This window comes from Malaya genurostris, chromosome 2, assembly GCF_030247185.1.
Source record: "Malaya genurostris strain Urasoe2022 chromosome 2, Malgen_1.1, whole genome shotgun sequence".
Lineage (NCBI taxonomy): Eukaryota > Metazoa > Arthropoda > Insecta > Diptera > Culicidae > Malaya > Malaya genurostris.
This window is the reverse complement of record NC_080571.1, coordinates 351,365,854-351,389,497: the sequence shown is the minus strand read 5'-3', so window position 1 is coordinate 351,389,497 and position 23,644 is coordinate 351,365,854. Positions and strand designations below refer to the sequence as shown.

At 38.7% G+C, this 23,644-nt stretch overlaps 1 protein-coding gene across 2 annotated transcripts; it reads right to left on the bottom strand.

Moving 5' to 3' along the window:
* Positions 1-4,877: 4,877 nt before the first annotated feature.
* On the bottom strand, positions 4,878-16,408 carry LOC131432131 (NF-kappa-B inhibitor cactus). 2 transcript variants are annotated; one of them, XM_058598233.1, is made up of 5 exons: positions 15,418-16,408; positions 13,993-14,345; positions 6,726-6,814; positions 6,289-6,540; positions 4,878-6,089 (listed from the first exon to the last, which is right to left on the bottom strand). In XM_058598233.1, exons 1-5 carry the CDS (start codon positions 15,840-15,842, stop codon positions 6,087-6,089), a joined length of 1,122 nt encoding a protein of 373 aa, XP_058454216.1. In that variant the 5' UTR covers positions 15,843-16,408; the 3' UTR covers positions 4,878-6,086. The 2 variants fall into 2 exon arrangements, with proteins under 2 accessions (XP_058454216.1, XP_058454215.1); XM_058598232.1 differs by having other exon boundaries at positions 4,878-5,517.
* Between the last annotated feature and the right edge of the window lie 7,236 nt (positions 16,409-23,644).

Here is a 23,644-nt window from a genome sequence, read left to right as displayed (position 1 = left end):
CAACATTTTAGAGCTAAGGCAATGTGTCCTATTAAATATGTTATAAAAAAAGTAGGGCGGGAAATATTCACATAACTTTTCACGTAACTATGATTGATCGTTTTTTTTAAATGACAAAAAGAAATGTTTTTTTCTGGCAAAAGATGCCAGTTGTCAGGTCTGATCCTAGGCGCGAATGTCAAAACCCCTTGAATCAAATTGTTTATTTTTCGGAAGAACTGTTTTGCAATAAAAAATTCTCGTCAACGTGTAAACCTATTTATGTAAAGTACAAATGGTCGGGTAATCGATAAGAAAAAAAAAATTACCCGTACCCGAGTGAGCTGTAAATTTTTTTACCCGTATCCGATTGAAAATAAAAATTTTTACCCGAACCCGACCAAAAACCCGTCAGGTACGGGTACGGGTCGGGTTTCGGTTAAAATACCCGAGACCCGACCATCTCTAGTGTCTGTGCGTGTATGTGTCAAATAATGCCACTCACAAAATAAAAAATCTCTTAGTCCCACAGGTTGCTATTGAATTTCACACCGTTATTTAGAGCGACGATGCAAAAATGGTTAAATTCTTCTAGATTTGACTTAAAACTGATTCGATTTGTAAGCTATATTAGTTACTTACTAAACGAACCGACTTCGGCTATACTGGTTCCAAGTTCCCGGTTCTAGAAGTTCCGGAAATAGTGGTCAAACAGTTTAAAACGAGTCTCACTCAGTTTTCTCAGAGATGATTTGATCGATTTCCACAAACAGGCTCAAATAAAAGTTTCTATAGTCTCATAGACTGCTGTTTAATTTCACCCGAATCCGACTTCCGATTTCAGAACTATACCGGATCAGATGCACATAACAAAATCATAACACAAGTATATCAACAGTTGTTATGTATAACAATTTGTCTTATTTTGAGATATTTAACAAATGAGAACAGTTGAAAGTTAAAACTTAGAATAACAATATAACAACAAAATCAGTTATGATGTTTTATTTTCATTTGCCAGAGTCATGATGAAGTTCATTAATTGAAAAAATGAGTTTTTCCGTTGCTTTATATCGAAATACAATGATCAGAATTTAAAAAAAAACTAAAAGAAAAAAAATAGATCACTAAATAAATTATTCATTTTATAAAAAAAATCATTCAACAATTTTGAATTAAAGCGATGCTAAAAGTTAGCTGTGATATAGTTCTTCTGTGTTAAATTTGCTATCTAATTTATTACAACTATTGTCATACATTTCTGCTTTCGGACCTCTGTAGTTATATCAAATTCAATAATAATTTTGATACGAACGTTTCAAAATCTGTTACGGTTTTGTTCCCGATAGAGTATTTTTTGTTATGACTTTTGTTATTTTAGCAGCTTACCAGCCAAAAATATTTCAAAATTTGTCACAAAATATTTCTGAAATAAATTACTTCAGTTGTACAGGGTCCGGCACTCGAAAATTAAAAAGGCCATAAATTCAGTTTGGAAAATTACTTTTACTTAATTCAAAGTACAAAATGTGTAAAAATAAAACAAAATTCAGAATCAATTCACTTTTGCTCGATATGACCACCTTTTGCCTTGACTATGGCCTAGAGACGGTCAAAAAACGAATCGCAAGCTGCCCGAATGTGACTTGCAGATGTATTTTGGCCCACTCGCGGACAATAACTTTTTTCAGCGCCTCTAGACTGGTGTATCTTTTAGTTCGGACTTTGCTCTCCAAAATGACCCAAAGAGAATAATCCATTGGATTCGCATCTGGTGAATTCGAGAGCCATTGTGTGGACGTGATGAAGTTCGGAACGTTGTTTTTCAGCCATTCTTGGTTCACTCGAGCTTTGTGAGACGGTGCCGAGTCCTGCTGAAACGTCCATGGTCTGCCACCGAAATGTTTGTCTGCCCACGGCTTCAAAGCAACCTCCAGAATAATTTCCCGATAATATGTCGCATTTACCTTGACGCCAGGCTCGAAGGTCTGAAGTTGGTTACACTTCGAGTGCCGGACCCTGTAGTAATTCTGTTATTACCATCTGATCAGGTAGGTAGTATGTTTAATCATTTAGTACGGCTATGCGAAATAAAGAAAAACTTATTAACTTGACATAACTGTTCACAAATGGAAAAGGTTATGTTAGTTTATACGCAAAGAAAGTTTATTATTTTATTTAAGACTAGCGGACCCCTGCACACCTCGTAGCGCAATAATATTAGATTAGATGTAGAAAATCAAAACTACTTATCAATTTTAATGATTATTGAAGAAAAATATCTTTATAATGCTCTATGATAGTGGCCCCAACCTTTTTATATCGTGGACAACAGGACAAAATATATAAAACCGATGGTTTACCGAAACGCAAACAGGCAGCGTACAACTACAGACTCATAACGATTATTGACAGTAATAGAAAAGTTAAACGGATGAGAAAATGACGTTCAAATTGAAATGGCATAGCAGTGGGCATCATTTGGAATTGGAATCTCATAGATGGCGCGACCGATTTTCACAAACTTAGGTTCAAATGAAAGGTCCTATGGCCCCATACGGAATTCTTAAATTTCATCCGGATCCGACTTTCGAATTCGGATATATAGGGTAAAATGTCTGAAAAGTTTTATATCATCACTGAAAAGGACGACAAATCGTTAAAAAAATTCTAAATCGACCTCCAATCTTCTCCAATTGATAGTTTCTATCAGTAGACGGTCAAACAAACCGATTTCGGTTATTCTTTCAAGAATCGAAGAAAATTATTTTGATGAATCCTACAGTATCATATATGACAGAATGGTTGATATGAGAAAGGCACCATTACACCACTAAAGACTGTCCCAGAAAGTATGGACGCACTTGGATTTCGCTGTAAATAATTCACAAGTGTTAGATATTCAAATTTTATTCGATATACTGATAATATTAGACTACAACAACAGAATATTATTCTCAACATTTTCTACTTAGCCATTGTTGACTAGCTGGCACACCTACTTGCGAACGTTCCTCATTAAATTCCGTACAGACATCTTGGCGACAAGTTTTGACACTTTTTTCCAATCTTTTTCGAAGTGTTGAATGGTTGCGGCTGCCGAGACATGTTTCCTAAGATGTGCCTTCGTTAATGCCCAAAAATCCTCAATTGGTCGAAGTTGTGGGCAATTCGGTGGATTCATATCTTTTGGGACGAAATGACATTTTTGGTAATATACCATTCTACCGTTGATTTCGAGTAGTGGTAAGAAGCAAGATCTGGCCAGAAAACAACAGGATCCTTGTGGCTTCAAATCATGAGTAGAAGTCGTTTTTGTAAACATTCCTTGATGTATATTTCTCTGTTCATTGAAGCAGTGGTGATGAAGAGTTTCGAAATCTTACCGCAGCTACAAATTGCTTGCCAGACCATAGCTTTCTTACCACATTTTTCGACTTCAATCGATGTCTCGGACTGGTTTAACACTTGCCCTCCACGCAATGTATAATATTGTTGTCCCGGCAAGGATTTGTAAACGAGTTTCACGTAGGTTTCGTCGTCCATGATTATGCAATTCAAATTTCCAGCAAGAATGGTATTGTACAGCTTTCGAACCCTCGGCCTGATCGATGCTTCTTGTTTCGGACTACGTTTTGGTTGTTTCTCTGGTTCTTATAGGTTCGAAGATTCAAACGCAATTCGAAACAAACTAATGAAAACGAATAAACAACTACACAAGTGGTTAGAGAAGAGTGTAAACAATAGGACGCAGCCATAAAAATTGACAGATTCTGAACCATTGCGAAATGGCAGCGATTTTTGGTTTCGTCCATACTTTCTGGGACAGTCTTTAGGTGGATTAAAACAGGTTATTTTGTACGAAACGTATCCTTCGTGTAAAAAAAGACTTCAGTCTATGTGCTTATTGGTTATTGGGGAATTCAGTGGCATAATCTTTTAAAAATTACGTGTATTATTTGATATTGAACAAGCCACGCTTAAGCACATATTTTATGTCACCAAAATTTTGTCTCATAAAAATACTTTCTTGACGAGAAGAAACAAATCAGCAAAGAAATATCTAAGAAAATAACAAAACTGAAAAGGTGTATGATTTAATTTGTCAAGCATGGTATTACAACTGAACCCGTTGACTATAGGCAAAGCAAACTCTTGGCATTATATTTCTCTTGTGGAATTTGATCTTTCTGTTTCGACACACTTCGCTACCGAGTCTTGCAGTTCGGGACTGGAACAAACAACAACTGAAACGACAACAAACTCGATTTTGAGACCTTGTGTAATGTGATGCCATAACTTATCACTTGAATACTACCCTACAGAACATGCATGTCGCTTCAAAAGACTTAGAAGTGATATTATCAACATTACGTTTGAAAAAAAACGGTTTTGTGAAAATAAAACAATTGATTTAAAGATTGCGTAAAAAAACAAAACCTATTGTGATGGCCAGTTCGGCGGTAGACACTCATAGGTGGTAAAACCTCTTCCGAGTACGGTGAATTCCCAACCGACGACGACCTGACTTTCACAGCAGAAGAGATATCGTTTTCTGACGCCTAGTGGTGGTATCAAGCGTGAATAAGATCACTCCATCGAGCAAACAGGATGTTTACCAGAAAGTCCAATCGGAGGACAAAGACAACAGGCATTTCCCGTACCGTTTCGAATGGGTTTCCCTTTTGCGGGCAACATGATTCAGCTTGGGCGGTATTTCTACATAGTAAAAATTGCTCGCTCGGCTCGAAGCGATGATGCGTTTATTATGGCCGGGTAGAAACTGTGTTCTCGTCTCGTGCTGGGATGTGTGATTCACAGATGGCGATGCTATAATAGAACGCTAGACGGACGCTCGAGGGACGGTTTCTTTCAACAGGAGGCTGTACGACGCGGCATAGGTTCCGTAAAATATGCTAGCTTTATTACAGTTACAAGAACATCGATTACGCAACGCACAATTCTTTGAATGGCCGGTGAGATGCGTCGGTGTTTGCTGGTTGCATTGTTGCACTGGTAATTTACATAGTGTTCTGATGCTTTTAGTTTTGTTTGTATATTTGTGTATAAATACGAGAAGAATAACATACAAAACAGATTTACACATATAAGGATGCTACTCTCTACGAATAAACATGATGTAATCGGGTTTCCTAAGGCATTGGATAGTAAGATAACAAAACATTACTGCAATTCTGGTGGCAAAACCGATTCTCTACTAGGATGGTGTTCAGAATCTCGCCTAATTGTAATCTTTCTAGTCGTTGTGCGATCGAGAAGACCTTACCGAAAGCTATCGATTAGAAACACTCAACACAACACTGATCGTCGGAACTCAATTTAACATTCTAGTCTAGAGGTCTTCTGCGTTTAATCAAGTACCGGTCGCGCTAATTGGAAAGGGTGTTAAATTATTTGTATACTATTTGCGTTGATTAATTGAACCAAGAGAAAAAAGGAGAAAAATTATGCTACATTGATCGTGGAAAGTCCCGCAAAACTGCTACAGAATGCATTCGATCCGTAATATGTTGGAATCTGTAAGGCGACAGGGAGAAAATGGATTGGAATAATTAATATTTTGCTTTTTTTTCCTCAAGCCAGAACACACGAGTAAAATAAATGAATCGTTTTCGAAAACGAAACGACAGACAGCAGTCCAACTTACACATTTAGTGGTTTGTTTTTTAATTAATTTATTTTTTGCTATGTACAAAACATACACGTAACAGTTTGCCTAAACCTAACGAACGATAGTTTGGTTTTAGTATTTACAAAAAACATAAATAATTGGCTTAATTAGTGAGACTATGCGTGAACATGATTATTAAGTGTTAAGTTTTTAACTTGTATTTTGTTTTTTTTTGTTTATTCTCTTTTTAGGATAAAGTCTTTTTCCCTTATAAACTAATCAACGATGGGGATGTGTTTGCTCACTTGCTCGCACCACTGTCAGCCGAACAGACGACACACATAACGATTTGTCACCACCGCCACCACCAGTGATAGTACCATAGGATAGGGGGGGTCACACACACATACACAAAGAGATAGGATACGACTAGTAGTAGTAGTAGTAGTAGTAGTAGAAGCAGCTGAGGAAGTGTTTACTGGAGAGAAAAAAAACGAGAAAACAAACGTTAGTCGTGTTACACCAACCAAAAACCAAATGATGCTTGTATGAAAAGTTTGGTAAGAAGCCGATGAAAAACCCTGAGGAAGATGATCGAAACGTCGCTGCCAAAACGATTCATTTTACGTCCATTTGGACTGAATATAAAACGCAAAAATTGACGCCCAAATATTTACCTGATCGTCCTCCTCGCTCTCGTCGTCGTCGTAGTCACTCTCCGGTGGGGTCAGTGGTTCGGCACCGCGACTTCGCAGTCCATTCAGCAGACTCTGATTGTGCTGGAGGCCGGCCAGTTGATAAGCCGTTAGACCAGCGTAGGTAACCTGCTCCAGCCGAAGCTTGGGACACTCGTCGAGCAGGAAATTCAGCAGCGACTCGTTGCCTGACTCGATGGCAATGTGCAGTGGCGTCAGGCCTGATTTACCTTCCTATTAGGGATCATTCAAATGAATAAAAAAGAGAAAAAAACAAACGATTAAAAATACAGCGTCGGTTGTTTGAGGCGTGAACTATGGAAAAGTACTGCGAATATTAGCGAGGCGCAATTGCAACGTTTTGTCGCAATTGTTGGAAAATCTGAAGAGTTTAGGGAGAATGAAAATTTCACACTTACCCGTGAATTGATGTCGGCTCCGGCGTTGAGCAGATATCGCAGAATCTCAATGTTGGACGTTTCGGCTGCTATGTGAACACATCGTTTTCCTGTAATCGAGACAAAGTGGGTGAAGTTTTAGTAATGGGGAATTTAAGCCGAATTTGAGTCATAATGCGTAAACCAAAAAATGTCGTTCATCAAACATCAAGTCGGTGTCTAAATCGTTCCGAAGAAACATGTTTGCATCATCATCGAGGGGGATTTTCGTGTTCAACAATGAAAGCGATGCTAAAATAATTTCGAATTCGAACCTTCCCGTGTGTGCGCTGTGCTGATGATAGCTTCTTGAATTTCCGGAAACGGGTAATAAATTCCAGTTTTTGCTAACTTGTAAGTAAAATGTTACATTTTAAGAACGTGAGGAATTAATATGACCAATAATTGATTTTGAGAGTTCAGTGCCACTTGCCACTGATTTCAATGTTTCATTCAAGTGCCTGCTATTGCGCGAGATGAACTGTGAGCAAAGAAAAAAAAAACCGGCCATCATAAATTTGTGGTTGGGCACAGAATCATGCCTCAAGTGGGAACCGGTTTTCATGGCGGAATTAACCAAGCTGGTTTCGGCAGGCCCACTTTCAAGTGTCTCGAAGAACGGAGCCAAAATTGACCAACGCGCCACCATGCTTTGTTGTAAAAGGGGCATAGCATATCGTAAAGAAACGTAAAGTTATTTTGCTCCAGGTGGTCGTCGCCGTCGCTTCCGAGCGCTCCGAAGTAAAGTGTTCAATCAGTCCATTCCATTCGAGTTTGTGGATTGCGTAAATGTGTGAGAACTCAATATTTCCGCACTCAACAACGCCAACAGGTACAACAACACAGAGTCAACTAGAGCGCGAGGGAGAAGCGCGATAAACAGCAGAGAAAAAAAAACGTGAAAACCCCCTGGAATTCCCAGAACCACTACGTGTTCACGTGTATGTCAAGCGCTTCGATTGCATGTTGGCTGGCTGGCTGGCGGTTTGGGCCCACTTGTGGCAACAACAACAACAACAACAAATGGATGGCAGAAGCCAACCGTCAGCTGCGGGCTTCGACTGCGGGCTGATGATCGCAGATGATGCAGACTTTCGTCCCCATTGTGGTTGCGTGATTGATTTCGTGCTGTGGCAAACTATTTAGGAATATCCCCAAATTCATCGTCGTTCGCGCCGATGCGAATGGTTTTTTTTTGTATTACGCTGTCGCTAAGGAATGTTTATTTTTGGACTACAATCAAAACGAAGCGGAAGAGAAAAGCATTTAGGAAATCGATGCGTAAGGCTTACTAGTCAAAATCAGAACAAAACTAGAACAGATTCACTCGAATGGTCTGCTGATTCAGGAAGTGTCTAGTCAGAATGAGAATGAATGAACAGTGCCGGCCGTTATGTTCCATTCATCATTGTTGCTGCTTCAGCAGATGTAATCTCTGAGTCACTTGGGATTAAACCGTTCAATCGCACATACCCACACACACACATAGATTGTAGTAATTCAACTGGTTTAATATGAGCAATAACGTCACATTTAATTGTTTTTTAGTCGTTTGAAACACCGCTGCGCTGTACGTAGAGAACGAATGTTAATGGGGGCAATTGTTAGCTATGCCGGATCCCGGGATGCATAGCCTTGATTATCGTCAGAGTTAATGAAGACATTTTATTGGAACTAGGCACATGTCGGGCGATTGAAAGTAGCTGCCCCCGCCGGCCAACTGAGATTGGTTGATCATTCCTAATAGCAAAGAATAGCTGCGCCAACGTTCGGCGGTTGTTGATCACAGTAGGCGACGGCCAGGGATTTTACGCGGGGCAATGTTTATATTTTCTTCGATTATCACAACAACTCACCTAGCTCGCTTACTATGATGTCACAACAGCAAAGCTAGATGACTGCGGATCATTCCAGAAGTCTGATTAATCCCGTCCGAATGGCGTTGTGATGTGAGAGGAGATTTTTAAATGTTTAAATTTTAACGTTTCAGAGAATATTTCTAAATTGACTTGTGTTTTCATGAATTCGATAGAAAAATTATAAAAATGTTCTACTTTTCATCAGACATTGATTGAAGTCATACTTTCGACATAGTTAGAAATTATGCATGAATTGTCATGAAATCGTCACAATATGCTGCAACCTTTTAATTATAAATTATTCAACTTTTCTATACTATTCGGTTCAGCTAGTCGAGATTGCAAAATGTTCATGTTTGACGTAGGACTACTCCTTAGTTTTCTATATATGCAAATTCAAAATACGAACCATACAAACAGTGATCACATTATGAACACCAACAACTCGATTAATTCTAAGCAGTTTGTTGATATCATTACAACTAAAGACTGTCCCAGAAAGTATGGACGCAACCAAAAACCGTTGCCATTTCGCAATGGTTCAGAATCTGTCAATTTTTATGGCTACGTCCTGTTGTTTACACTCTTCCCTAACCACTTGTGCAGTTGTTTATTCGTTTTCATTAGTTTGTTTCGAAATGCGTGGACTTTCAGCAGAACAACGTCGAAAAATTGTGTACAAATGGTGCACAGAACGCGGACTGTCACTGAGAAAGATAGCTAAAATGGAAGGAGTAAGTGAAAAAGCCGTGCGAAATGCAATCAGGAAGTTCGGTGAGGTTAACACCATAAACAGAAAACGGATCGAGAAAAAAAGGTCCTGCTAACCCTCAGTTGGATAAACGTATACTGAAGGCGTTCGAGCAAAAGAAGGAGGTTTCAGTTCGGGATGTGGCCAAAAAAGTGGGCACTTCGAAGTCAAATGTTCTTCGTGCTAAAGAACGTTTGAATCTTCGAACCTATAAGAAGCAGAAACAACCAAAACGTAGTCCGAAACAAGAAACATCGATCAGGCCGAGGGTTCGAAAGCTGTACAATACGATTCTTACTGGAAATTTGAGCTGCATTATCATGGACGATGAAACCTACGTGAAACTCGATTACAAATCCTTGCCGGGACCACAATATTATACGGTGCGAGAAGGGCAAATGTTAAACCAGTCCGAGACATCGATTGAAGTCCAAAAATTTGGAAAGAAAGCTATGGTCTGGCAAGCAATTTGTAGCTGCGGTAAGATTTCGAAACCCTTCATCACCACTGCTTCAATGAACAGCGAAATATACATCAAGGAATGTTTACAAAAACGACTTCTACCCATGATTCGAAGCCGCAAGGATTCTGTTGTCTTCTGGCCAGATCTTGCTTCTTGCCACTATTCGAAATCAACGGTAGAATGGTATACTATCAAAAATGTCGCTTTCGTCCCAAAAGACATGGATCCACCAAATTGCGAACAACTTCGACCAATTGAGGAATTTTGGACAAAGGCACATCTTAGGAAACCATCCAACAGTTCGAAAAAGATTGGAAAAAAGTGTGAAAACTTGTCGCCAAGAAGTCCGTACGGAATTTAATGAGGAACGTTCGCAAGAAGGTGCGCCAGCTAGTCTACAATGGACAGTCTTTACTGCGTAGAAATCGAATCAAGTAGATGAAGCTATATATTTGAGATACGAAAATGTATTTGACTAAACGGCCGTTTTCAGGGCATCTCAATTATGCTCGGAACAATATTTCCACATAGATCCGAATACGTTTATGTGAAAAACAAAAGAAAAACTGCAAGCAATAATATTAGAAATCAACATTAGCAGTTCAGAGTTGGGAAAATCATGATCAGAAAAGGTTTATTTCGTAATCGCTCGTGAAAATATCAGTTCAAGAAATCAAGAGATTTTCTAAACAAAACTCAGTGTCTGTTTTTTTTTGTGTCAGCGAAACTTGACGAATTTTAATCCACAAAAATATCGCTAAATAGAGAATCGAAAGAGAGAAAAGCCTCCGTAGATATTTCGATGCTATATTTCCGATACGCTTCAGTTCGACACCGAGGTGATTAGTGAAACATTTAATTATAGTGTTCTCTTCAATAAAAAAAATATCTCTACTGAATGAAATCGCATCTGAGAAATAATGATTGCGATGTTTTCGATACACGTTGGGCGAACGATATTGTTTCAACTGCTATTGAATCGCTACTGTATTGATAAGTGAATCCGCAGAAGTTTGAATTTGATAATTTTAGACATTCTCGGAAAGCGTTAGGTGGCTCAGTATGAAATTTTGTATCTTTAGGAAATACTAAAGCAGCAAGTAAATCAATGTAGTTTGTCAAATGATATGCGTGACGATGCTCGAATTGGTGGAAATTTACAATTCGTAATATTCAGGGGTGCTCTTTTAACACTCCTAATCGCCAGAGTTGGAAAATATACCGATTTCTGTATTATATTGAATAAACCTAATTAAACGCTATTTAGCATGAATTTGATTTATTGAAGTAACAGGAGCGCAGGATTTCCTATGTCTCGAACACACAACAGGCGCAGGGTTTGAAATGCGCGTTTGGAATGGCTTAGCACTCACGTTACTTCTGTGTATGATATTCAAGCTGAGATTGAATATTTATTAATGTATGTTGATATTATTTACTGTTTTTATTGATGATATTATTCTACCACCACGGCATTGCTGAATGATTTTTCGAAAACATCAATACTGGTGATCCACTTATCAACAGAGCATCAAATTGTAATAGGTAAAAATTTAGCATTTGTTTTCTCTACGCGAAAACGATTCGTCAAAGATCACCATTCACAAACGAGAGTGTAAGAAAACGAACAAGAGGCAGTTGAACAAGACGTTTTTACTCAAAATACGTGTCAATTTTCGGCCCTACTCAATGCACGAAAGGGTTAGATCGGAAAGAATGATCAACCATTGCAATATTGGCCTCGATTATATGGCAAAGTACAAGTAAAATAAAAATATTCAAGAAATAATGTCTTCTCTGTGGTCTCATTGTTAAAACAACAATATCTGACGAACGAATAATGGCAATATATGAAAAATCCCAGCCAAGTACTGACTTACAATCCTATTAGTTTCCATGTTTGATAGGACACAAATGAACGCTTATCTCTGCAGACAGTTTTATCAAGGTCCATCATAATGTTGAAATCTTTGTCTGCTTACAACCGAGATTAGAAAACAGACCAGCAAACAAACAAATTACTTTGCACAATTTGATGATAAACCCATTCATAAAACGCCAACTGCAGACAACTTATCTAAATGAACCGATCCTATTTTGGTCCATATGCTTCCAATTCCAATTTTCAACCACCGACGAAAAAGCAAATGCCGGCACGTTTTACTGCTTAGCTGATTTCCAACATCGATATCCAAATCGTGGAGATTATCAGGATTTATTTTCAAGAAAACCCAAAATACTTCAGCACCGCTAAACTTAGAACGCATAGGAACTGGTTTATCGCAGTAGTTGATCGGCTTCGGACTATTTTAATTAAAAAAAATATATGTTGACTTCCCGGTTGATTTGAGGCGATAAGAAATTCAATATCCTGAACCAACATTCGGCAGAGTTAAAACAGAGCTACCGACTTTGAACGAGCAACCTTCGATGCGGGAAAACCCAGTGCTAGCAGCCAACAGGTACCTGAAGGGAAAGCTATTTAGCTCTTTCTGTTCCAGTTACTGATACTGTTTGCCTGCGGTGACAGGTGTAACGAAGGCACGTAGGCAATTGAAGCGGTACTGGGATACGGTTGCAACGATCTAGCGGTCTACTAATATCTATTTTCAACGTCACGCGGGAGGTCGCGGAACGGACGGACAAAACGGGGTAATCAAAACAAAAATAGCAAATGCTTACAATAAACACAATGTGGACGGAGGGATCTTGGCCGGAATGTGTTGGTTTGCTTTTGTGTATGCTACAGAATGACGTTACAAATACGACTGTCCACCAGAAACGACGTCTGCCTGCTGCTGCTGTGGTCGTTCAATGTATTGAACGATGACCAGCGGTGATGATGATTATGATGATAATGATGAGAGCATTTGCTAGTGCTAGTTTTGTATTTGGATTACCGGTTTTTGGTGTGTTGGAGAACATGAAAGAGAGCGCGGCTTTGGGGAAAACCCAAACCCACCAAGTCCAACCAACTGTGCACGGAGAGTCAAGCTTCGAGTGCGGGATCACAGCGGCCATGGGGAACGTGGAGGACCCACGACTCGAGCTTTCCTCATTCCATACACGCGAACATACGAATATAAAATCGATGCTCCAACGGCGAAATTGACCGACCGTCTTGAACTGAACCGAGGTCGGGACAGCGGCATTTAGCATGGGGTTACGCAAGGCCAATCGATGCAGGGAAACCCCAAGATTGACCTTCTTTTTCGGTGCGATGTGGGAAAGAGAGAAACTATTTTAAGCAACTTGGGAAAAGCCCAAACAAGCGGATGGAGAAAGTCACACCACGGCTTGCTACGACACACAGCTGCCCGATCAAAACTCCACCGACTAGTAAAAACATGGCCTACTACTGCTATCAAGAGGGTTGGAATTTTCCCATCGCAACAATGCGGTTTTACCAGTACGTGCTTGTGATTCCCGTGACTTTGCTATTATTGACAATTGTTGAAAAACAGTCGGTTTTTTTCTTGTGACCCTCGTTTCCCCTTTAGACAGCGAAACATACCGACGATCGTCCGAGAAAGTAACAAACAAAAAAAAAAACGCAAACTCGAACTGCTAAAATTAGCAAATCGGGAAAACCTAATTTTAGAGCATATTTTCGAGCGGCGATGAAAATTCCACCGTCGAGTTATTTTCCTCCACACCGCTATACTAAAATTACGGCAGGCAAGTCTTTCTCCCGTGTGTTCGTATTCGCGCTCGTGAGAGCCTGAAGCAGCAGCAGCAGGCAAATATTCATCGTCATCAATTTTAGACGCAAGACGACGCCTGAGACGCACTACCTGCCAGGCACTGCTGACTGCTGGTGGTGGAGGCAGCGCGCAATTTGGGTTTTTTCGCGGACGCGGAGCGATTTTCTATTTTTACATCGTTAAAACGTCGAGCTGCTAGTCGCCGTTATTACCATAAAAAGTCCTGTTTCCATTCATTCATTTAGAGCGAAAGGGAGAATTGAATGGGGGATCGGAATGGCATGAGATCATACGGCGATCATCAGCAGCACCAACCAACGCTGCGGTTCGAATTATGTTATTTCCCAGTCTCGCGCGCCATAGAAAAGCATCCGGCACCGACCGAACCGCGAGACAAAGACCGATTGATTGAGTAAATGAATGAGGTTGAATTGGCTGGGAAATTCCAGACGACGCTGGAGAGCGCACTTACCATTGTAGTTCCACTGTTCGAGGTCTTGTGGAATTTTGATAGCCGCCTGAACGGCAGGACTGCTCTGCTGCAGCTCGACGGCAGTCAACGGGGTCAGCAACTCCTTGGCGCATTCGTTGTTGCTATGCAGGCAGGCCAAATGCAGCGGTGTGTTTCCTTCCACGTCCCGTATTCCAGCTTTGGCACCGGCCAGGATTAACCGCCGAACGAGCCGTGACTGGCCGGTTAGGACCGACAGATGCAACGGCGTCTGGCCGATGTCATTCTGAATGTCAAGCCAGGGCCGCGGAGCGGCACGTATCAGCTTGCAGACGACTTCGGTGGCCTCGTGTATCACGGCCAAATGGAGATATCTGTTGGAGTGAACAAATAAAAAATAGATTGATGAATTTGTGAGTTTTAAACACAAAAAATAGTCTAAAACAGATTGTTTTGGCTCATGGGGAAAGGCATTATGTGATAGCAAATCTTCTCGGCGAAGTGAACAAATCGGGATGAGATGAGGATAAAAACTGTAACCCTATGACTTGTGGAGAACGGAGATGAATTGACTGCAGTTCCGTATGGTTTTTCTGTGCTCAGATTTCAACACAAAAATGATTAGGTCACTGATGGTGACGATTAACCATTTGCTGAATCATTTGCTGATAATGCACAGCCCGCAGTTATCTCAATGTCGATAATAAGTTGAGACGGGAAAAGCCCACAGTTGATTAACAATCATTATTTTTAAAATCTCTCTAATACAAGCAGTTACAGTATTTGACAGTTCGGGCAGTTGAACGATGTACTGCAATTGCCACAGTAGGCGTGTAACTAGATTTGGATTGAAAGTGACATAAAAATAAAAAGATAACAGCCTGCTTTGTCTACGAGGTGAAAATTCCGAACATTTGACAATTCAATAGTAAAGAAGCAATGCATTCTTATTAGATGAAATTACCAAAATTTTCCCCTATCAATCCGTAATGGCTTTAGACTCAAAAACGGACCATTAGTCAGTAGAAAACAGGTCTTCTGGTTAAACCAAGAATGTTAACCTCTCGTGTTAAGTGGCTGAAAGCAACCATATACGCTACCGAAAAAATGGAATTCCTAGCAGAAATCAGAAACCCGAAACCCCGTACCAACAGGATACCCCACTGTAATTCGGCAAATAACCAAATTACCGGCCCGCTGCCGCCGGCGACTTCGGGCAGTCGTTGCCGGCGCACGGCACTCAGAAAGTGGCTGCGGGGAATTTATTATTTAACACAATCAATGCGGATTGCTCGAGATCTGGGAATTCCAGCCGTCATCATCAGCACCGCCCGAACCTACCGAGCAAAAACATAGAAATGATCGATTTTCGCACCACTTTTTTTTTTGCCTTCCCTCCCATAAAACAATCAATTCGTTGATAAGAATGGAAACAAAGATACTCACGTATCACCGTCGTCGTTCTGGTGGAAATATTTTTCCCACGTCGGTTTCTTTCGGCTCATCTGCAGCTGAAGCAAGCTTTTACACAAATCGTTCATGTTGTCCACCTTCATCGAATCGCTGGAACGAAGCTGTTGGCTCGAATCGAGATCCACACCGGAGTCGAACGTTTGGGAGTCTTCCTCCTGCTGTTGTGTGGATGCAGACTTGTGACTGCCGGATACAAACAGCGGTTCCAGCGGAGCTTCCTGTTGCACTTCGAACGAAGAGCTGGTGAAGTTATCGGAACTCAAGTTTTGCCCCGAATGGAACCCGGAATCTACAGCTCCGCTGTCGGTGGTATGTTTGTCTTCCTGTTTGTGTCCTTCTGGAAGGGAAAGGTAAGTAAAACCTCCGGCTCCTACTGCTCCTCCCTTTGCTGGATGCATCTTTTATTGGTTGATTTCAAAGATTTGATTTGTTTTTGTTGCTTGGCAAAGCGCACTTCCTAAAGCTATGGTGTTTTTTTTTACGCAAGGAAGTTATACTGTTTATTACAATTCACCCGCACATAGACACGTCTCTCTCTCCGGTTTTGCAGCAAAAATTTGTCAGGTTTCCTAATCAGGTATTCAATCAACGCAAAACAAAAAGATGGCGATCGCTTTCAAGTTAGTTTTCCGCGCGACAATCGTTTTCCACATATTCTACCACTGGATTTGCATAAATATTCCACCGCAGTATCAATGTCTCAAGACGATAAAAATTCTTCCGATCATCACACTACAGATATGAAGCTGATTCGCGCACGAGGCATTTAATTTTTGTTTGCTGTCGAAAAATGTGTGACCAAATCAAAGCAGGCTGCTGACACAATCAGTGATGACTGACACCAGCGCGCACACACACACTTGGAAAATAAACGAGTTTCTATGCTGATTCGTAATGACGACGACGACGGCTGCCAACAACAGCACAGCAACTCACAAAAAACACTTGCAACGCGACTCGCAGTCCAAATCGAACTGATCTACTGCTGCACCGTACGAGAGAACGAAAGCATCGTTCGTTCAGCGTTGGTCGAGTGCTCGCTGCATTAGTGTGTGTCACTATGCGTACTCTACGTATATGATAGCCCTGTTGGCTATGTGTTGGTGGGGAAAAACAAAACCACATATGTTTTTCGCGTTTTTCTCGTTACGTAAAACACGTACATGAATTGGTGATTATGGATTCATGTTGGTTTATGTGCATGATTTATGTTGATCGCTTGACCAAAATAATGGAATTGGAAGGTGAAATCATAGCAAACATATACAAAAATCATCGTTGCATATTTGGGAAGCTTTTTCGCAGGAGTTCTGTTATGCAAAATTGTTATTTTAAAGAAATTTGTTCACACAATACCAAACAGAAACAGCCATGTCAACATAAGATACATGTAAGCTCGTTTCAACACTAGATATGAAGGTGCTGCTCACCGTAAATAAATAAATAAGTAGAAAAATTTGCGTCCGAGGCAAAACAAGATTTGCCTCCCCCATTGTTGGTTAATGAGCCAAAGAAAGGCTCCATCTCAATTTGAGGGAGGGATCAATTTGACGAGCAAAAACGAGGACGCAAGGATAGGTTTGCCACCCCCTTTCGCAGCCCTCTAGATACGCCACTGTGCAGCACACAATCAGTGAAAAATAAAATTATCTTCACTATCGCATCCATTGAATCAACAGATTTCATCAAACAAATATCTTCCGTTAAGAAAAATAAATGCTTATTTTAATAAGATTAATTTTCAAAATGTGATCAATTGTAGGAAAAATAAATTTAACAGGTGGTATGATATTATCCATTTAATAATTAGCATCTTGTTTCTTCAATCAAATATGCCAACCTTCCATGAAACGACCTTGTATTCATTCATGACAATCAGTACTGGTCAGAATTTTCGCTTTTTCTACTCACACAAGCAGGCAGCTGAAGCTAACACTGCTCACATCTCTAAACATACGCCTAGAACCCAAATAAGCGGTACTAGAATCGAACTATGGAATTGTATGATGAAATCATATCATTTATTTCGATTCAAAAATTTGTATGTGAATTAAAGATCACTATATGAAGTTTAGAAAATTTAAGTTTCTAAATTCTCATGAACAACAATATATATCCCATATATAGAATCGCTAAATGTAGTGAAACATTCAATGCATATCACAAAGCGATAAACATTACAATAAAGATATATTTTATTACATTCTAGGCTTTTGAAATTGTATTTTTTGAAGTTGTATTTTTTTAAATGTTCGATGCATCAGTTGGTTTAGCTTACGAATGGAGGAATCAAGTTTAGATAGGTTGCGTGAAAGACGATGTCTTTATGTATCATGCTTTGTCCGTCCATAGTTATATTTATTATTTTATTATTTTACTGAAATTTTCATTTAAATTTGATAAATCAGGTACCGTTTATTCACAAACAAGTAACTGTTTAAAATGTTTAGTCATATTTAGAAAACCAACCATTTTAGTAAAGATTATTGTTAAGATTTAGCACTGAACACTTTTTTTCACGTTTTATCATTATTCCGTACGAGCTACATTTTCGTGTGAGTCGGGCATGTAGGTATTTTGCATAATTTATAAGTGATATACCAACAATAACAAATCAAATCAAACACAACCGAAGAATGAATCCAATTTCCAATTAACTTACCAAGGCTCGAAATATCGAAATTCAACCACAATGCTTTTACACAAAATTCACTTTCCGCACGGAATCAAACACCTCAAAACAAAATAACTAAACTCAACGTCAACAATTTCAGTCTCCGATCGAGAACGCAACTATATTCCTGGTAAATGCGATCGGCTCGAGGTGAAACTTTCGAATGACCTTCTGCTGCACTCGGTGCTCAAATGTAACCTCAGGGATCATCCTTGTCCTGTGCGGGCGCTTGCCATATTCGCTACCGAGGTACGGAAATCCCCCTGTCTCGACTTCTACCTTCGTTTCACACTCCAGTCTCTTGCGGAATTTTCGTCCTTTTCCGTCGGGCTCGAAATGGGAACGAAAGGGAAAGTCCGACTGGCTATCCCTTGCCTATCTTCTAGATGAAGGGACTGGGAAAAGCACAGCATGACGGAAATGTTGATAAATTCACACTCTGAGAGGCCGACGGAATTGATAATGATATTGGAAAAGGATCAAGGATATATGGCCGGATATGAATGTCATAGACATGCGTGTGAATTATGTTCGAACACAAAAGGAAAAGTTCTAATTTACAACTGTTCCATGTTGGTACTTTTTTGTTGAATGAACTAACGTATGAAGATTTTGAAATATTTGCAATCGGACTTTCCGTGTAACATCCGGTATTTTCATAGTAAAAGTGCATGACTACCTCCCATGAATTTTTATTGCACTTTAACTTCATCGCAGTTAAATATATTGGCATTGTTAATATCAATGATAATAGAGAAATGTGCAGTTCCCTTCCGACCAGAATAGTTTAGAATATCACAATTTTCTTCTTGATTATTTCCTTTTTTCGATTGTTTTTGATTATTTACACAACTATTAGCTAGGTAGCGAAATAAAAGTTTTGAGTGGCATTCTTATACAAACAATTTTCTAATAAACCCATATGATCTAGTCAATTATAAAGTCATTTTCTTCGTAACCAAAATAATAAACTCATTTCTTTTGTATATAAAATTCATAGATCGATTTATCAGACATTTCTAATATTACCCAAGTCTTCAGAAAAGAACAATTGTCTTACTTTCTTCTTAGTTTCTTGACTAACTTGCACACAAATAAAGAGAAAGATATTTTGTAGTGAATTTTTTTGCTTTGAGCAGAGAAACTTCCACTATTACTAAATTTTGTTGTGGTTCCCCTTGGATACATGTTAATAAAATTTCAAGTAAAATGTCTGGTTTTCCATCTTACTCAATAATTTCAATATGTATTGAAAACATTTCTAAAAAATGTCAATGTTTTGTTAATCGTATTGTGTGTAGTCTGTGAATGCTTAGAACTGATCTAATCTTTTTCCCGAGTATCCGTTTTATATGCACATATAGAGCAGATATGGGTCTTGATAGCTTTTTTACACATTTAATTTTCGAGAGCGATCGTTCTTTAGTAAGCACACGATTAAAATTCGGATATAAATCAACAAACCAAACCCATCTATCATACCCAATTGGTAAATCCACAGATAATAGATATACAGGCTGGAACAACAATTTCCAAAATCCTGTGTAAATTTCAAATTTGCTATACGTTGGAAACACTACTGCCACCTACTCGACTATTCGCCGCGGTCTTTCAAACGATAACAAAATCCTCCTGCCTGTTATAGAAATATTCCAACTACAACAATTTTAACACTTATCACACGATTTCCCTAAGTGTAAAAGACAATTTTTTTCCATATTGCATAAATCACACGAAAATTCTATCGGAATAAAACAAAAATAAACTTGCCATTTTAACCAACAGCAAAACAAAAATCTATCGTGAAGTTAATGTTGCACCCAAAATTGTGACTCATGTGAAAGCGGCACACAAATCGTGGTGGAACCTTGTGTCGAACATTGTGACATCTGCAAGTGTTCGCCAAGATTATTTTACACACAGTTCATATGTGAGTCTATATATCTAGTATCTGTGGTAAATTAAACTTGTTGAAATTTTAAGATATTGTTGCAAAATTGTTATTTATGTTGGATATGTGAGGAAAAATTTTTAAAACAAATTAAAACCGATTGTGTCATGTAACAATTATGACTATTGAGAGTAGGGAAAGACATGAAACCAGATGTTGATGGTAAATAAACTCCAAAATTGTAGTAAACCTCATTTGTTTACTTTTCTTCGTTTGTTGAAAAATCTGTTCCTACAATCTAAATAATTATTTCCGAGTTTAGCGAAATTTTTCTGAAGCTTTCTGAGCTGGAATGTCAACAAATTCATCCAGCAAATACTGCTAGCTGATGTTTCTGAAACAAACAATTTATAAAAGTTTCGTTGTAATATAAAAAAAACAATTATCTTCTTTGCTGAACATTTCAGTTAACCAATGCAAAAATTAATGACAGTATTTTACTAAAATATCAGTAATGTCCGCCTTGGGACATTACTGACCGCACAAACCATTTTTTCCTGAATTAGTTACAGTAAATAATTTTGCTAAAACAAAAAACGAAAATTTGATGTGTACATGAATCACCCATTTCCAAGCATTTACTGTTCATGTGGTCGATCAGGAATATTTGTACAATTTGTCGGGATTCAACATATTGACTAAAGACAGTCACGTGCCCAGAGGGAGGGCCCGAGGGGCTCTGGTCCCTCCCGAAATCAGAAACAAAAGCGAAAAAATAGTTAGAGAAATATTATGGGGCTGTTGTTCCTGTAGTTTACACCATGAGATGGAGGTTATGAGAGTTATGTGATGATCAAAACTCCACTGCCGACGAAGCACGCAGCGGCAGGTCCTACGAAGTAGAACAGAGTCAAAACCACATAAAATGGTGGATGAAACCGGGGTAAAATAAATGACAATAATAATAATACCTAAAATATTACTTTAGTTACGTATATACGTAACGAAGTTTTTTAAGGCCTATCTGAGTCAACGCCTGAGTGAAGGTACTCTGAAAAAAAATTTATTTGTTCCGAATATAGAGGTTTTAGGTTTTAGGACCTTGAGGTCATTCGCCTCTTCCTGACACTATATGCGGGGTTGGAAAAATGCTTCCATCTGACGAATCGTTTTACTCGATATTATCGTGAGATGGGAAGCGTTACGTTAAGTTAAAGAACCTAGAAAGCGTTGCAAACGATAATTTTCTTAAATTGAAGGTTACAAATCAAATGAGTTTTTTTTTGTAAATTATGAATATTAAAAACCATCATAAGGTTAGATACTTGCGGTAAACGAGTTACGATGCATTACTTTTAAGGAAGTTATAGGTGTTACGAAGTGTTACATAGATCACTCTTTTGTAAGTTATAGGCGTTACAAAGCGTTGCGTGCGTTACTTTTTTGTAAATTCTATGCATTACGAAGCGTTACATGCGTTACTTTTTGAAAAGTTATTAATGTTACAAGGCATTACGAAGCGTTACTTTTTGTAAGTTACAGGTGTTACGAAACGTTACATTTGTTACACAGTTTTGGGCGTTACAAAGTGTTACATGCGTTACTTTTTGATAAGTTATAGGCGTAACAAATCGTTACACGCGTAACTTTTTCTGTAAGTTCTAGGAGTTACAAAACGTCACACGTGTTATATTTTTAAAAAATACAAGCGCTACGAGCCGTTACATCCGTTACTCTTGTGAGTTTTGTGTTTTACGAAGCGTTTTATGTGTTACTTATCAGGCACGTACCTATAGAAAGGGGGCCTGAAATCAACCAATTTTATTGATTGTTCTTTCACATCTTATTTACTCATACATATTTTATACGCATAAATTTTTATTATTAAAACAATATTTTCGTTTTTTCAAAAAACATTTTCATGGGAGACCAAACGGCCAAAAAACATAGAAAATGCTCCTTCAGATTACATCGTGAAATAGTGGTTTCTAAAGTGACTGTGCGCGAAGTAACTAGGATTTCTTCTAAGCGCACACGTCATTGTTTGGGAAAGGTTCTGCAGATTGGAAAATATACTGCCTCTGGGTGCCAAAACGTGCCTTATTCGGGCGAACGCGAGTGCATGTTTGGCTATTCTGATGGAGATTTTGTTGAACTTTTATCGATGACTAAACCATGAAATCTAGATCCATTATTATGCGCCCGATTACTGGATAATGAACTGAAATCGTTACGAGTGCTCCGAAGCGGCCTATGAAGACTGCATGGGTCGGGAATGTCACGACGTCTGTTTTCTTCCATTGTCATGAAAGTAAATTTGTTCAGTAAAAAACACACATAGCATTAAGAGATTTTTGCTTCAATCCCTCACAGTACCATCCACTTTGAGCAACCATATGTCAGGAACAACTTGATAATTTTACATAGAATTTACAATGTATCAATTTCTAATAAAGAATAATTACAGCTTAAAACTTGAATATTAAGCAACCCATAGCTGATACTTTAGAATCTACAACGTTATTGTAAGCGTACTGCGAATTAGATACATAAGCAAGATCAAAAGTAAGATAGTTTGTTTTGGGCCCCTCCCGGAACGAAATCCTATCTATGCGAAATGTCAATAATATGAAATAATCCTAAAAATTAGCACGATGACATACAGTTACTCACAAAATTGATCGTACACACGAAAAAATATCTCATTTTCAAATTTTACTGTTCAATTAGTAAGTTTAAACAAAGACATCATATTAACAAGATATCCAGCTCTCACATTTCCCGAACAAATCATTAGTAACATCCTTTTTTTGCGAGTATGGCGCCCTCAGGGGAGTCCGCATCGAATCTCGTACATTCTATGTAGGGAAGAGAAATGTCAAATTCGTGCGCACCAAAATAGCAGGGCTGCGCACCCATGCAATTGACATGATATGTTGAATGTGATGCCGTGCGATGGCGTTGCTGAACTGAAGATTGATGTCGCTCCAAGCTGACAGGGTCTGGTTTAAAGTAACAAAATATATGTAATTGCAATGTTATATATTCCATGAATTGGATTAATATACATTTTATTCAAAGATTCATATATACATATTATTAAAAGAATAAGATTCTTCCCATTTGGTGGTTCGATGTAACAAAAAACGCCTTAGTTTTATCTCACAAAATTGATCGTACAATCATTATGGAAATCTGCATTATTAAGTGTAGCTGGGGAATGCGGATTAGAATATCAAATTTAGTACTTAGTGTGGCCTCCCTTAGCGTCGATTACGGCTTACAAACGACAGGGCATTGGGTCCACTAGTTCTTTGCGCAAGATGCTCGGATGTTTTCTCATACCTTATGATCAAAAAAGAACCGGAATTTTATTAAAAAACGTGCCTAATCCACCTAGCAGTGAGATGATACCTTTTTTTATCAATCCACATGTTTTTTTGCATGAATATTCTTCGGTGGTTCAGACATTATTTTAAAGGTCGTCGTTTTAAGCGACAATTTGAGATTTTAATCACTCATTATTCTGTAATGTCGAAACTGCAAATTGGATCGAATTTGAATCTAAAAGTGGGACAATCGATTAAACATTCCATGATATGTCGAAGTAAGTTCCACTTTAGAGTTTATGGTAA

Excerpts from the sequence above, each read along its gene's own strand:
- LOC131432131 (XM_058598232.1), bottom strand. The coding sequence starts at position 15,842 with ATGCATCCAGCAAAGGGAGGAGCAGTAGGAGCCGGAGGTTTTACTTAC. Across the intron at positions 14,346-15,417 it reads CAGAACGACGACGGTGATAC|ATATCTCCATTTGGCCGTGA; the intron begins GTGAGTATCTTT and ends TCACTCCAACAG. Across the intron at positions 6,541-6,725 it reads GAGCCGACATCAATTCACGG|GAAGGTAAATCAGGCCTGAC; the intron begins GTAAGTGTGAAA and ends GATCCCTAATAG.